Raw genomic sequence first — 16,151 nt, forward strand, 5'->3', positions numbered from 1 at the left:
TCAGAAGTGATAATTTTGAGGAGTGAGGATTTTATTGATGACATGTTTAAAAAGGTTTAGGCTAAAACGACCCATGTCTATTTGAAAGTTAAACTGTTTTGCAATATGAGGTTAATACAATACAGGACTGAAGCTGCATGCTGTGCATTGTTCTAGTGCAATATGCTGTTGAAATACAAGCATTTTTTGTGAAAATTAAATTCTGTTTTTTACTGTATTTGATTATAAATCAAAGTATAAAAAGAGGTTTAAATAAATACAAATCTTACAGACGTACATGATTTGTATAAATTTTATTTCTGTGGTAAGAGGACTTGAAATGACTCGAAACTAAAATGGTAGGACTTTGGACTCGACTTGAGACTTGTTGGCTTTGACTTTTGACTCGACTCGGGACTTGCCTCATCTTTGACTCGACTTGACTCGGGACTCGAGAGCAAAGACTTGAGACTTACTTGTGACTTGCATAACAATGACTTTGTCCCACCTCTGACCTTTGTGAAACTTCTGGAATTTGGCAAAGCAATCTTCCCCTTGAGACTGCAGATGGCTATCTTTTCTGATTCAGGTCTTTGTCTATAACGTATCTAATAGATCTAAGAAAAAAAAAAGATTATAAGAATCAAACATTTTCCAAACAAATGATAACTTAATAAAACGTCTCCAAACATAATAAATATGGTGACCTAGACATTTATAGGCCATAATGTTATTTGTATTTTGTGCATATTTTATGTTTAATAATAGTATATTTTTCTGTGTTTATCTTCTATTTTTTTGTTTCCTATGTAATGTTTCTAAACTATGTATTTGGTATTTAACATGGTGTCTCTTTAAGAGAATAGGATATGAATGTTTAGAGGATGTATTATTTAAGCCTGTAGTGGCATTACTTATCTGTGTGATCAGCTGTGGAAGCACATGGCTTTTCCTGTCTTTTGTTTGCTTCTGTTCTGTTTGGAAACTAGAATAAATCAGTTTTTTGTTAAGGAAAATGATGCGTGTAGAGACTTTAAAGACACAGACAGATAATCACCAAATTATGGACTTTACCTTTATGGTTGTGTTTAATAACAGAAATAAAAATGTGAATGTGTTAAATAATTTTTCATAAAACATTACCATGAGAGATGTTCATAGACCTTTCTCACAATAACCGGAAATACGTAATCGTTGTGGAAGCGGAGTTCCTGTCAAGCGTCAACACACCAGAAAAACATAAACCCGGGCAAGTTTAAAATGGATCAAAGAGTCTACACAACTTCATTAACGGATTTGCCAAATATTACTTTTGCTGATGTGACGACTCGTAGAGGAAAACTCTGTCACAAAAAAGAAAAAAAGAAATAAAGGGTAAACAATTTTCCACACGGAATTTGACCATAAATATCAAGGTAAGTAGAGAGCGAGGCTAACTGTTACTGAACTGTTAACTAAAATGACAAATCATTAGCGTGTCAATAGTTCTTGCTAGTTACTTGAGCCATGTGTTTATGTTGCCTTGACTGCGGAGGAAGTAGATTACCACGACGATTGCGTATTTCCGGTCACAAATACGGAAGTTGTGAGAAAGGTCTATTAGGGCTCAACCATAGACAGTAAAAGAAATGGACACAGCGACCCCATTGGAACTCAATTGAGACAAGTGAAGCCCATTTTTAGCGATTTCTTAGCACTTCCTTTCCTGACGCGCAGACTCAAACCGAGCAAAGCTTTACACGGACCACGTGAGCAACCCGTCTGTCTTCTAGTAGCTGTGCCAAGAGAAATCTGAATCATTCCCTTCCGAATCTTGCAGAGACGGAGAGTGTGAGTAGGAGCTGTCCATAAGCTTGGAGCAGGAGCAACTTTTGTTAGGTATTCTGATTAATTATATTGTCATTTTTCCTCCACGTCCCCCCGATTGCTCGCGAGCTTCTCCTCCTGTCCATACGGTAATCTCTCTACTGTGCGACAGAGAGTCGCGTGGTTATGACGCAATCGTTAGCCTACTTTTACAAAAATTGCTTCTACGGGGCCTTAACATAAGCTACAAGGTAATGGAGCATTTTATACATTGTCGTGTTTCTTTAGAAATAAATAATGGACAAATGGAGTCTTTAAACGCCTCAGATGTAAAGTTATTCGCTGTCAAAGTGACGCCAAAATGAATGGGAGTCAATGGGATGCTAACTGCAGGTGAAGTTCTGCTACAAGATGGCGGAACGCGGCCGACTTCAACTTCCGGTCGACTTCCTTCCCCCCTGGGCTCAACTCACCATGGCTGCGTTCCAGTCCAAAATTGTCATGCCCTTCACTTGCTAACTTCCCTCCGTCTCGTTCACTCGGACGTACGTCATTGCAAGTGCCCACTACTGGCGGAAACTGCAATGGTCTGAACTGGAACGTCCTAAGCCCTTGATCACTTGGAATCAGCTGTGGAGTTGATGTATTACTTACATTTTTTTCCCTTTAATAATTTGTTTAATGCAGCATCCAAATGTTTATAGGTGTGTTTGGGTTGTTTTAAATTAAAAAAAAATTACAATTAATATATCATAGAGTTGTCTGTGTGGTGGTGATTAGACGAGCTATGTAGTGACGTCACAATCGTACTGCATTGTGGGACATATAGGTGCCTGAAGTGTACATTTGAAGCAGACTCGCTCCCTCGGTCAAAATCGAGGGAACGAGGGTCTGTCCATATAAACTTCCCTCGTCCACTTCACGAAGTGGAACGCACTTCAAAATGGCGGCAGGGATTCCCCCAAGGGGAAGTGCTTAGGGAAGTTCGCAAGTGCGTGTCTAACAGTGGACTGGAACGCAGCATATGTTTAAAGGGATACTCCACTTTTTTCGGAAATATGCTCATTTTACATCTCCCCCAGAGTTAAACAGTTGAGTTTTACCGTTTTAGAATCCATTCAGCCGAACTCCGGGTCTGACGGTACCACTTTTAGCATAGCTTAGCATAGATCATTGATTCAGACGAGTCCAGTAGCATTTCTTTCAAAATGACCAAAGAGTTTCAATATTTTTCCTATTTAAAACTTGACTCTTCTGTAGTTAAACCGTGTACTAAGATCGACGGAAAATGAAAAGTTGCGATTTTCTAAGCCTATATGGCTAGGAACTATACTCTCATTCCGGCGTAATAATCAAGGAACTGTGCGGCCGTACCATGGGTGCAGCAGGCGTAGTGATATGACGCAGCGCCTAAAAATAGTCCCCAGCTCGGTAACTTCTTCCAACGTGACCGGGACTAAGTTTGTCTAACCTATTAGACCTATTTTCAGGCGCTGCGTCATATCACTACGCCTGCTGCACCCATGGTACGGCCGCACAGTTCCTTGATTATTACGCCGGAATGAGAGTAGTTCCTAGCCATATAGGCTTAGAAAATCGCAACTTTTCATTTTCCGTCGGTCTTAGTACACGGTTTAACTACAGAAGAGTCAAGTTTTAAATAGGAAAAATATTGAAACTCTTTGGTCATTTTGAAAGAAATGCTACTGGACTCGTCTGAATCAATCATCTGTGCTAAGCTATGCTAAAAGTGGTACCGTCAGACCCGGAGTTCGGCTGAATGGATTCTAAAACGGTAAAACTCAACTGTTTAACTCTGGGGGAGTTGTAAAATGAGCATATTTCCGAAAAAAGTGGAGTATCCCTTTAACGGTTATGGGTAGGTTTCATGGTCTGGGGTAGGGTTAGGGTTAGACCGCTAGGAGGCGCCTTCTGGCCCATATCTATCTGCGTCTCAAATTGACGCTAAAGGGTGACATGTGCGTTCGATGTAGACGAAATGTCAAAAGCGTCAGTATATGACGCCTTGGGATGAGAACGGGCTGCTCATTCATTCACCAGGGTCTATAAGTGCTCTCACAGTCACATTATGTTGCTTCTAATTTCTTAAATTGTGCGTCCTTGATTTCTTTCCTTGCTTTCTTTCCTCACGTCATAGCAACTTACTCCCAACCCAAGGACGCACTTAAGTATCACTTCAAAATTTCATCAGCTGCGCTCAAGGGATCTGGCCTTATGTTGTTTAAGTTGGTTATCTAAGAAATTCATAATAAATAATAATAAAGCATGATACCCTGTTGAAATATGTAAGGTGTATGATTTAATTAAATTGCAAAATGTAAAACATAAATTAACATTATTGTGACAGATATGAAGGAGAAGGAGAATTAAACGTGCATCAAGTTTTTCGACAAGAAAGACACATACACCTGTGCATCCTCGCTCATATCTCCTCTGGAAGCTTCCTCACTCATCATGGTGCAGTTCTTATTCTTCTTTTGAATTTAATGGCGGTTGGCAAATTAGTGCCATAAATCAGCCAATTAGTGAATTGAGATGTCTTTCAAGAAATCCCTCAACAAAAACACATTATTATAGGCCTACAAAAAGCTGTCATTACAGTTTCATCCTGTCAAAATGATCTCCTAGCTTCTTCTACAGGCTTGAAACTGTGTCCAGTGTGTTTCTCTCCCTCCTTGCAGATGAGGCAAACCAATCTCTGATCGTTCTCACAGACTTGCTCTTCATGGTCAGGACACAACAGTTCTTGTGCTTTCCTTGGAGTCTGTTGTTTTGTCTTGCGCTGTTGTTGAACGACGTCCACGACGTTTCTCAGAACTCGGTTACCTTTAACATCCTGTCTGGTGAAGTTTCTCTGCATTCAGGGCATTTGTGAGCATCTTCACTCGATTCCAAATAACTTGTAATACACTGTCGGCAGAAAGCATGCTCACAGGGCAAACTTACTGGATCTCGGAAGTCACTCAAACACACTGGACACATGAGGTGGAGAGACAACGTAGAATGTTCAGTGATGTTCAGTGAAAAACAGAAAGCTTCCCCTGTTGAAGTCCGACTATAGTATGTATACACGTTCCTGATGGAACAATGAAGCTGTAGAGTTTGTTCAGTCTTTTATTGAGTGAGATCACACCCTCTCGCATTAGTGAACAGATTCTGCATTGAATTCAATCCTTTATAAAACAGTATTGCAAACAACTAATAAAAAGAATTTGTTAGTATTAGTTAATGCATGAGCTAAACTAAAAAATGTCAAAAAAATTTACAGCATCTATTAGGTTAATGTTAATATATAAATATACAATATAAATATACAAGTGAAAAGTTAGTTTTTTGGACTTTCCTAATGGAAAAAGTGGAGAGCTTTGAGTTACGAAAGTTAAAAATGGATTGTGGAGTTTTTACAACCATAAAGGGATAGTTTCCCCAAAATTTTTAATTCTGTCATCATTTCCTCACCCATTATTTGTTCCAAACCTGTATGAATTTCTTTCTTCTGCTGAACACAAAATAAGATATTTTGAAGAATATGGGTAACCAAACAGTTGAAGGACCCCACTGACTTCCATATGGGAAAAGAAAATACTATATAAGTCAGTGGGGTCCATCAACTGTTTGGTTACCCATATTCTTAAAAATATCTTATTTTGTGTTCAGCAGAAGAAAGAAATTCAGGTTTGAAATTGAAGGGTCAGTAAATTATGATAGAATTGTCATTTTTGGGTAAACTATCCCTATTATTTATCTCTAAATACATTGGGTTATTTTTGTAGGGTGCACCATTTTTAAACCATTTGTTCAGCTGTTTTGTAAATATTACATGGAAAAAGTTGACAGAATTAACAATGGGCATGTCAACACAAGCTTAAAACAAGCATTGGCCTACGTACATACAAGCAAAAGTATTTGTGCAAATACAATACAATCTGAGTCTCCATGTAGAAATAGGCATACGGTCTGGCATTCCAGTTTGACTACTTTTCATATTATACAACCTGTGGGAGGAACAATAGTTACGCAAGCCAAATTTAAATGTATATGTGAAACCAAAAGTGTTCACTTATGAAACAAGGTCTTGGTAGAACAAGCACATCTAACAAAATAACATCATCATCTTTGGAAGAAAGAATAAGTTTATTCAACCAAAACTTATTGCTTAGCAAGATTTTGAAAAGGAAGCTAAAATGCATTCTCCTTTGTCTTTGCAGATCAAGTGCTCCGTGTGTTTGAGTGATTTTACGGATCCGGTGACTCTCTCTTGTGAGCACTCGTTTTGTCGGGAATGCATCACGGGCCACATGCAGGCCAGCCTGGGACCAAGCACTTGCCCAGAATGCCAAAGGCCTTATAACGCAGAAGACCTGAAATCCAGCCGTTTACTGAGGAACATGACCTCAAGTGTGAGAGAGCACCTTGCCGGGCAGAAATCGGACAGATCCACATTTAAAGAAGGAACACAAACCTTAAAATCTCCAGAAATGGAAAGGATGCTGATGTGTTCTGAACACGATGAGAAGCTTAAACTATTCTGTGAGACTGATCAGAAGCTGGTGTGTGTCATCTGCAGGGATGGAGACAAACATAAAGGCCACGTCTTTAAACCCGTGAAAGAAGCTGCGCAGATCAACAAGGTAAATCTCGGTCATTTACGTAAGAGCCGCATCTGACTTCCTGATAAAAGCACTGCAGATTAAAAACTCCTTTCTTGCTTTCAAGTGTCTTTCAAACTATGCTATTTGTGTAATGTTATTCCTGGCATAATTAGGTTTCTAAAATTGAACCCCAGGCTTGTTTAATTAAAGATATCCAGAGAGCCTTCTCTGCTTTCTCTCAGTGCGTTTTAAATCGTGTCTGACGTGTCTTTTCTGTAGGGGGAGCTGAAGACTGCTTTGGGTTTTCTTGCCAAAGAAAATGGACAGTTGGATTACATGATACAACAACAGACAACTGAGATCACCAAAACGGAGGTATATCAAAACATATAAACAAAGAGAAAATAAAAAATAATGAATGAATTATCTGCACATGTGGCTCCACATTTCATGCTTGTACTCATGTTTTTGGTCTATCTATCAATGTATTCAGAAATACATTAAAAAACAGTTCATACACACTTGTAACATACATACATAACATACATACTTGAATATGCCTATCTGTTTATTATATGCCTGCAAGTTTATAATATGCGAGTTAAAATTCATTTTGATATTTTTTTTTTAGATGACAAAGTAAAATATTTGAGGCTGACATAACTGTCCTGATATTATAATGAAAATAAAATTATTGTAAAATATTATATTTTATTATATCATATTATGTGTTTTTTTCCCTCAAGAATGTCACTCCCAAAAACTATCTCGGTTAATAATTCATGACATTTGTAAAAAAAAAAAAAAAAGGTAAAAACATTAGGTTACACAAATATAAATATGTTAAACATTTAGATCAGATAGAAATAGCTCCTGAAGGTAAGAATGGAAACACAAAAATTCACTAATTTACAAATATTGTCTTTCTCTCTCTTTCTCTATTTAGGATAAATCCAAAACCTTATCAGCCCAGATCTCTGCTCAGTTTGAAGAAATGCACCAGTTCTTACGACAAAAAGAGGACGAGGTGAAGAAACAGTTGGAGGATGAGGAAAATAAGGCTATAGAAGTCATGCAGAGGAATCAGTCTTTGATAAACAAAAGATTTATGGAGAACAAAGAAAAGGAGATTATTCTGCAGTCAGCACTGGAGATTGATCAATCCGATCACTTTCTACAGGTTACAACACATTAGATTACATATTTCTATTTTTAAAGGGTAAAGTTGTTTATGAAAGCACATATAATCTATTAGACTAGTTTTCAATTAGGTTTTAGCATAAATAAAACACAGAAGTACCTTTTGAGTCTGCTTTTTTCTACAGTGGTGGAATGAAAAAGGATTTCCAATGACAAAGAACATGAAGCAGAAGGCCGCTGGGACACCAACAAATAAGTTAATAACATGCAATGCTGTCATTTAGACCTAAATCACAATTTTTCTTTAGAAATTAAGTTTCTGATGCTGAATTGACTTTCTGTTTCAGGTATATGTCAAGGGTGAAAGATCTTACTGTTCTTCCTGATTCTCTCTTTCTTGGCCCCCATGAAACTCACCTGCAGTTCTTTGTGTGGAAGGAGATGCTGCAGTCCATCAAAGCAGGTGAAGAATGACAAACATGCATGTTGAAAGTTCAGCTAAAGTGAAACTTGATTTGCGTTCCTCAAGGAAATGCCTGATCTATTAAATTATTCAAAATATATAATAATAATAATAATAAAGAAATATCTAGTGTAATGTAATGTTAGATTGAGTAACCCTAAGAAAACTTCCTCAGAATTCATAATCCAAACAATTCAAAGAATTCATTAATCAAAAACAATACTTAAAAAAAAAAAAAAGGTTGGAACTTTTACAATTTAATTATTAAGCAATGTTTTCTAACATGGGTTCAGCATGCAAGGAAAGTATTTCAGTATGTTTAGTGGTTACACTTCTTTTAGACCCTTTTAATCTATGGAAATATAACATAATATCAGAGATGGGCAGTATTTTAATTACATGTATTTGAAATACGTATTTAATTACTTTTGAATATTTTGTAATTTGTATTTTCCTTAACAAAAATAAATGAAATGTAATTTGTAATTAAATACTTCGAGAGACTGTAATTTATATTTAAAATACTAAAATACTTTTTAAAATATATAATTTTATTTCGCATATATTAACTTTCATCACCAGGCTTAAAGGGATAGTTCACCCAAAAATGAAAATTTTCTCTTGATTTACTCACCCTGAAGCCATGCTAGGTGTATATGACTTTCTTCTTTCAGACGAATACAATCAGAGTTATATTATAAATGTCCTGACTCTTCCAAGCTTTATAATGGCAGTGAATGGCCGTTTAAGTTTTGAAGTCCATCAAAGCATATCTATCCATCATAAAAGTGCATCTATCCATCATAAAAGTGCATCTATCCATCATAAAAGTGCTCCACAGGCTCTGGGGGGTTAATACAGGCCTTCTGAAGCAAAACGATGCATTCTTGTAAGAAAAATATCCATATTTAAAACTTTAACGACTAAAATAACTAGCTTCCGGCAGACGGCTGTACACATCGATTTACGGCGAAAGAGTATCACTTGACCCGACGCATGACGCAATGATGAACGCGGAAGCGCAGAGGATAGAGCAAAACAAAACACCAGTCACGGATTAGAAGTCTAAAACAATTTTTTTTAAAGAGAAATGTGGGAGGACGCGTTGCTTCCCTTCAGAAGGCCTTTATTAACCCCCCAGAGCCTGTGGAGCACTTTTATGATGGATAGACGCACTTTTATGATGGATAGATGCACTTTTATGATGGATAGATGTACTTTTATGATGGATAGATGTACTTTTATGATGGATAGATGTACTTTTATGATAGACAGACGCACTTTTATGATGGATAGACGCACTTTTATGATGGATAGATGCACTTTTATGATGGATAGATGCACTTTTATGATGGATAGATGTACTTTTATGATGGATAGATGCACTTTTATGATGGATAGATGTACTTTTATGATGGATAGATGCACTTTTATGATGGATAGATGTACTTTTATGATGGATAGATGTACTTTTATGATGGATAGATGCACTTTTATGACGGATAGATGTACTTTTATGATGGATAGATGCACTTTTATGATGGATAGATGTACTTTTATGATAGACAGACGCACTTTTATGATGGATAGACGCACTTTTATGATGGATAGATGCACTTTTATGATGGACAGATGCACTTTTATGATGGATAGATGCACTTTTATGATGGATAGATTATGATTGTATTCTTCTGAAAGAAGAAAGTCATATACACCTAGGATGACATCAGGGTGAGTAAATCATGGGCTAATTTTCATTTTTGGGTGAACTATCCCTAGGACCATAGACATAAAATACAAATAGGACTACCAAATTGCCTATCACAGTTTTTGGCAAGTAAATCACGTGATGTGACACATCCTATTGACCCTGTTCACATTTCTGGGTTTCTCAGAAGTGGAAGGCGTCATAGTTGGGTAAACTTCTATAGCAGTGAATGAAAGACTACATTAAATATATTTTTTGTGTTCCAATTTGCTCAAATAGCAAAAGAAAAACGGCACAACATCGTTTTCACAACTTTCAAAAAGAGTAAAAAAATAGATAATGGCAGTCGGAAGAGAGAAAGTTGTCAACTTTGTCACAGCTGCGCTATTAGAAACACCCTCACAGCAGCGTTAACTAGTTTTTGTGTAATATAATACAAATATAGTGTTATATGCGTAATTATCTTTTATTATGACAGTATGTGGCAACATGTACGTTAAAAGCGCATCTTCTGCACTAAACAATGATATTGCAATATTCTAGACTCTTACATGTATCTAACGCCACACTTACTCTCACACTACAGAAGACTGTACATTTTGTTTGTATTTTCAAATTACAAATTACTTGTATTTTAATTAAATACTTTTTTTCACAGCAGTATTTTGTATTTTATTTAAACACATTTGATGAGTAAGTATTTGTAATTTGTAATTAAATACTTTTTGATGTATTTGTGCCCATCTCTGCATAATATAATCTTGGACATCCTTGTTTGTAAGACATTTGCAGTGTAAAGGCAGCTACAGATGATTAAATAGATAGAAGAAAGAAAAGACCAATCAAAATTTACCATAAAAAATACATGTGACCAATCAGAACATAATATACAAATATCACAAGAGATATTTAGTCAGTTGCATATTTATAATCAAGCATTTTATTAATGTAAATCAACAGGACATTTTCAAACTTCAAACTTAATTTTCTTAAAAACATAAACCAAAAATAGCACAGTTGAAAAGATGAAATACAAAAACAAAATTTGAATGAAGGAATCTGTACATTTAATGGTTTGGGGAATTAATTGCAAAAGTTTCATTTGTACTTATAGGTTTAGAACAAAACATAACCAGAACGTTCAATGCAAGATCTGCAATAACGTCTCATTCAAAAACTGATTCATGATTTAATAATGTTGTCTGTGTCTGTGCTGTAGTTCCTCAGAGTTTAACCCTCAAAAACCCTGGAGAGTCATACTTAAGAGTGTCTCCAGGGGGCGCCAGAATCCGACAAGCTGACAGAATGTCTGGTCTGTATAAAGACTTCAACCCAGGTACAGTTTCAGTGGAAAACTTCCAAACTGGCCAGCACTACTGGGAAGTAGAGGTCGATAAAAAACCAGACTGGACTGTGGGAATTAAGATGGGTGCAGAAAAGCCGACAACAAAGTCAGGCGAGAGTGAGATCCTGCTCCACCTTAAACACAATAAAGGATACGTTCTGTCCTGTGATGGAAAGGACACTACATTAAGTACTCGAGACAAACCACAGAAAATAGGGTTGTATCTAGACTGTGAGAGAAAGCAGGTGTCCTTCTATAATGCCGACAACATGTCTCGGTTGATCCAGATAAACTACAGCTCAAAACAGCCTTGCTGTCTCAGTCTGGTGCCAGGACTTTATCTGGATGGACTGAATAGTGACCCTCTCACTGTCTGCTCATATGAGTTTAACTCTGGCAGACAGTAACATGCAGGCACTATCTGAAATTCTTCTAGACATGATATTGTTAAACAGCTTTGATATCAGACCGGTTGATGAAACATCAAATGAAACATCATGATGGCATGAACTAAAATTTAAATGTAGCTTCTTGAAGTTTGTGCAATTCACTCACTGCATTAATGACAACATGGACAGGTGAGAAATATTCATTACCGGTAATTCTTCAAATTCTGAATAATTATGAGAAGTGGGCAATTAACAGTTACGTTTCTCCCTTTTATCCAGTCAAGAGATATGAGTTGTTTTCTGTTATTTATTATATTGTTGCTTGATTAACATTCCTTAATTATCCTTAATTTTCTCTAATGCCTTAAATACCTCCCACTGCTTTTATATTTGAGTTAAATAAACTCAAATAATTTTTCAGCACATATTTGAGGACCAAAACAGACGTTTGCATGTTGTGGGTGGGGAAGATAATCATTCATATATTTTCATATTTAGGGTTAGGAGGAAACATACGGATTTGATTTTGCCTTGAAATGTTCAGTGAACAAATAATAATAATTTAAAAAAAAACATTAAAAAAACCTCTGTACATATGTCATGATAATTAACAGACTCATGTGTCATCATTTAAAATTGACTTTTGAAACATTTAAAAAGCCCTCTGTAAAAAGTTTAAAGATTAGAGGAAATAAAGTTAAAAGGTGAAATCACCATGTATTTGTATTATGATTTCTGTGTGTGGAAATAACCATTCATGTTTATTAAGGTAACTTGTTTTGTTTACATCATTTTTATATGGAGCACTGGAAAATGATAATATTCACAAACATGAAGATAAATCTTGTTATTTGTATAGTGTGTTTTATTCTAATACTGTAGGCATCTCTATTTCCTCTGGATGGTGTGAGTCCTTCCTTCCTACAAAATAATTAAATACAATTTACTAACCGTAAGTTTTTACCATGATCACAGATATACAGATCAGTGTGAATCATCAGATTCTGCGTCTTTTAAAACTCACCAGCTCTTCTTGCACAGATGATCTGAAGAAGGATCACAGTCGGAGCAGTGAACACTGCAATCTTAACAATATTTACAATCTCTACAGAAAACATGTGCGGACACGGACAGAAGATAGAAAGAATAGAGAAAAAGAAGAGAATGAATATGTGAAACTGTAAATGACTTTGTAGATGAAATCAAGGATATAAAACAATGAACAATTATTTACAAACCATTTACAAATTCACTGACATTTTAATGGTATAGAGTTATCAGTGTGAAAAAACATGCAAAGACTTTTCATACCTCTGAATATTGATCCAGCAGCCATACAGACTTCATGATCTGATGTTGTGTCAGCTGGATCTGTGGATCATGTCTGTTAGTTCACTTCAAACACTGTAAACACTGGAATTTAGAATATCTAGGTATTGACAGCATCTAAAATGTAAAACGTTTTATGTATGAAGACGTTTCAGATGTACAAATATAATACAAATGTTTTGGATAATGAAATTATGGAATTAATCATTTCATTGTGGTTAAAGCTTTCATTGTGGTCAAATCAATTGTGACAAAAAGTGCAAAGCACTGTAGAGAGAGACTGATGATGTGTGTCAGTCCTGCACCTTGTTGTGTTGAATCTGCTGCTGTAGTTCTGCTTGATTTCTTCTCAGAGTTTAAGCTGCTGACTGGAGTCAGTGTTGTTGAATCTGCAGAAGATGATGTTTAGATGCAGGACATCAACATCATATTTTCATACTTGATCATTAAATCACATCATGACATAGGCCAACATTTGTGATCCATCATCACTGTTTACAGTGGCAGTTGTTGGGAGGAGAGGTTTGTGTAACATTAAGGGCCCCATCATACACCCGGCGCAATGCAGTAGGCTACCAGGCAAGTGTGTTTTGTACATGCAAATGCATTTTGCACCCATTTGTGCTCCCATGGTCTGAAAATGAGATGTGTTCAAGCGCATTATAGACGTGTTGCTATTTTGAGGCAAATAGACTGCGCCATTGACCAACTGAAACCTGGTCTAAAGTCAATGGCGCAATATATATATATTTTTTGTTATTTAGCACGTTAGTAATATGAGCCTATAGGCGGGTCCACAATGCGTGTAGGCCTACACTCTGCTTACACACACTGGGACGCGCAGCAGCACATAAACATGTCAAATATTAAAAATAAAAGATCAAATATTATTGACCTATTGATAAAAAATAAACAATGTCAAATATTATTATTGTGTACATAAAGATATGGTGGAATCCGGCTTGATGGTCTGCTTGCGCGTTTTAACCTTGCGCACAAGCAGATCCGTTTCCTCTCTGGAGAAGCGTTCAGTCTTTCCACTATCAAATTCCGTCATATAGGCTAAACGAGCGCAAAACACAAAATGGGCCAAAACACACCCATTACTCATTGCGAGAATAGGGACAACCGTTTTAGATCATGCGCGCACACCATTTTTTCCGTCGTTAAACTAAAAGTGGATTTGGACTAAGTGAGTCATCTAAGTGACCTTGCGCAGATCGTTAAAATAGGGCCCTAAGGCTGTTTCTAAAGCAGCTGCTCAGGACCCACAAGCCAGCAGAGGCCACTGCAAAGCAAAACATTGTTTTTTCTTTTCTTTTTTAAATAGGCTACTTTAATCTGCAAGTAAGACCCAGGCAGCTGTAATGGCTCAATTGGACAGTTTTAGGGCCGCTTGTGGCTCGAGAGGGAAGAGTGCAAGAAGAGAGCTGTAGATTAAAAGGTTTTTCATCATCACAATGCTCACCTACAAATCATGTATGAAAAATGACAAGGCGGAGAAACAACAGCCAGACCACATACATGAATGTAAGCTACTTATATCATGATTAGATATCGCTTGTTCATTGTCATGAATTAAATTTCAACAATTAACTAATATTTGCTCTTATGTCCTGTTTTTCAAAGGACTACATGTTTTCTGAAATTTTTGCTATCTATATTACTAAGGTGTACAAGAGATAGCTATAACAACATCATTGATGATCTTGCTTCCAAGAAGTTAAGGAAGCAGAAAACTCTGTTCAGTGAATAATGGAAGTAGGTAATATGATTTCTCTCAGGACCCCTTTATGCCCAAAGTGGCCCTGGTCACCATAAAACCACATGAAGCAGTTTATGTCTCATTAAATGTCATCATGTCGCTGAATAATTGGGTCTTCTGGAACTGAATACCTGAATACTTGACAGTATATGTGGCTGAGGTCTTCAGTTGATTTCTCTGAGTAAGCTGACATCTCCACTCTCTGTTGTGATCTTCATTCAGGAGTGTTGTATTCAGAGTGCTGTTACAGTGTGTTGAGGAGAAGAACATCTGATATTTGGAGTCTGTCATCACACTAACACCAGCCTGATTCACCCAGATCAGCTGAAGTCCCTCAGAACGGACCAAAGTATCACAAGAGACTCCATATGAATACAACTGACAGGAGAGAGTCACAGAGCCTGATCTGATCTCAGTCTGTGAGGATGATGAAGAGACTGAAACAGAAAATAAGACAGAAATCACACTATGACGTCACTCTTTTCATTACACGTGTGAGTTTTAAGGTACTATTAAAAAAATGACAGAAACACTGACCATGAAGAACATGCAGATAAACACGTGCATCAGTTCCTTGTTGTTTTCCACGTCCATTCACATATTGTCGGCAGGTGTAAAGCCCATAATCTTCTTGTGTGACTTTCTTGATGTTCAGAGAGCAGTCAGACCCCAGACTCAGTCTCTCACGTCTCTCTGTGTCATTCTTCTTTTTCCCTCCAGCAATCAGTTCAACTGTCTCTGAAAGTCTGGTATAGATCCATGCAGTCGATGTGCAGTCAGAAAGAGCATTATTACAGGGCAGACGGACATTTTCACCAGAACTGCTGAACACTTGAGTCTCTTCTGCTCCACTGGTACCTACATATTAATATAAAACAGTAAAATAATAGTGTTAATTATTTAAACTTTAATGACATACAAGAATATTACATATTGACAATGACATATTTTCTTAATTATTAAAAACTGAAGTAATAACCTTTTCAGCAAGATAAAACCATATATGCTTAATCCAACTCTTTGTCAGTCTCTATCCCAAAGTAATTCAATTATTTTTGAACAGATGGTTGTTCACATTATGAAGATATTGCATAATGTTTTATAGGCCATATAAAGATTTCTTCACCTGTCAGAAGTGGACAGAGAATGATCAGTCGCAGCAGACACATGTGACACCGATCAGCCATTTTCTGTTTCTGTCAGTCTTTCTTTTCATCATAGTTACATTTCTTCCTTCAATCATCATCAGCCCCTCCTGTGGTTGTGAACTTCCTCTGATCAACTGACTGTTCAGTGCTGACACTTTATACAGCTGCATTTCACTGACACTATCATGCACGACATACAAAATATAAATATGTTCTTGTGGAATCTCTATTATGTTAAACGTGTTATTGATGTCTAAGATGTCTATTGATGGTGACATTAGATATCAAGTTTTAAATATTAAGAACACGGGAACGTTTGTTTGCAACTATCGCAGTCAAGACTTTATGATTATGACGATGTCATAAGTTACCCCTGATGCGGTGTATGCCCTGATTGTTTGGTTTATATTTTTTGGATAAATGTTTGTTTCTCATTGTTTGGTTAAATATTTTTCTAGTCTAAGGT

At 36.6% G+C, this 16,151-nt stretch overlaps 2 protein-coding genes across 3 annotated transcripts; one reads left to right on the top strand and one right to left on the bottom strand.

Annotated features, from left to right (window-relative positions):
* Positions 1 to 5,860: 5,860 nt before the first annotated feature.
* LOC311306950 (zinc-binding protein A33-like) lies at positions 5,861 to 11,461 on the top strand (the record flags this gene model as incomplete). Its single annotated transcript, XM_084435603.1, has 6 exons — positions 5,861 to 6,437; positions 6,678 to 6,773; positions 7,345 to 7,578; positions 7,724 to 7,794; positions 7,886 to 8,001; positions 10,929 to 11,461. Exons 1-6 carry the CDS (start codon positions 5,991 to 5,993, stop codon positions 11,459 to 11,461), a joined length of 1,497 nt encoding a protein of 498 aa, XP_084291729.1. The 5' UTR covers positions 5,861 to 5,990.
* A 13-nt stretch (positions 11,462 to 11,474) lies between these two features.
* On the bottom strand, positions 11,475 to 15,786 carry LOC311306957 (uncharacterized protein). Of its 2 annotated transcripts, XM_084435617.1 has the most exons (7): positions 15,664 to 15,786; positions 15,075 to 15,395; positions 14,669 to 14,974; positions 13,078 to 13,161; positions 12,755 to 12,814; positions 12,468 to 12,548; positions 11,475 to 12,364 (listed from the first exon to the last, which is right to left on the bottom strand). In XM_084435617.1, exons 1-7 carry the CDS (start codon positions 15,722 to 15,724, stop codon positions 12,309 to 12,311), a joined length of 969 nt encoding a protein of 322 aa, XP_084291743.1. In that variant the 5' UTR covers positions 15,725 to 15,786; the 3' UTR covers positions 11,475 to 12,308. The 2 variants fall into 2 exon arrangements, with proteins under 2 accessions (XP_084291743.1, XP_084291744.1); XM_084435618.1 differs by lacking the exon at positions 13,078 to 13,161 and having other exon boundaries at positions 11,478 to 12,364.
* Positions 15,787 to 16,151: the final 365 nt, after the last annotated feature.

Source organism: Rutilus rutilus, assembly GCF_951802725.1.
Source record: "Rutilus rutilus genome assembly, chromosome: 17".
NCBI classification, from domain to species: domain Eukaryota; kingdom Metazoa; phylum Chordata; class Actinopteri; order Cypriniformes; family Leuciscidae; genus Rutilus; species Rutilus rutilus.

Bases quoted from the DNA above. Each gene is read 5' to 3' on its own strand.
- LOC311306957 (XM_084435617.1), bottom strand. From the start codon at position 15,724: ATGGCTGATCGGTGTCACATGTGTCTGCTGCGACTGATCATTCTCTGT. The intron at 13,162-14,668 runs GTATTCAGTTCC...CATCTTCTGCAG, and splicing joins ATATACTGTCAAGTATTCAG to ATTCAACAACACTGACTCCA. The intron at 12,549-12,754 runs GTATGAAAAGTC...TGTTTTCTGTAG, and splicing joins TGCTGGATCAATATTCAGAG to AGATTGTAAATATTGTTAAG.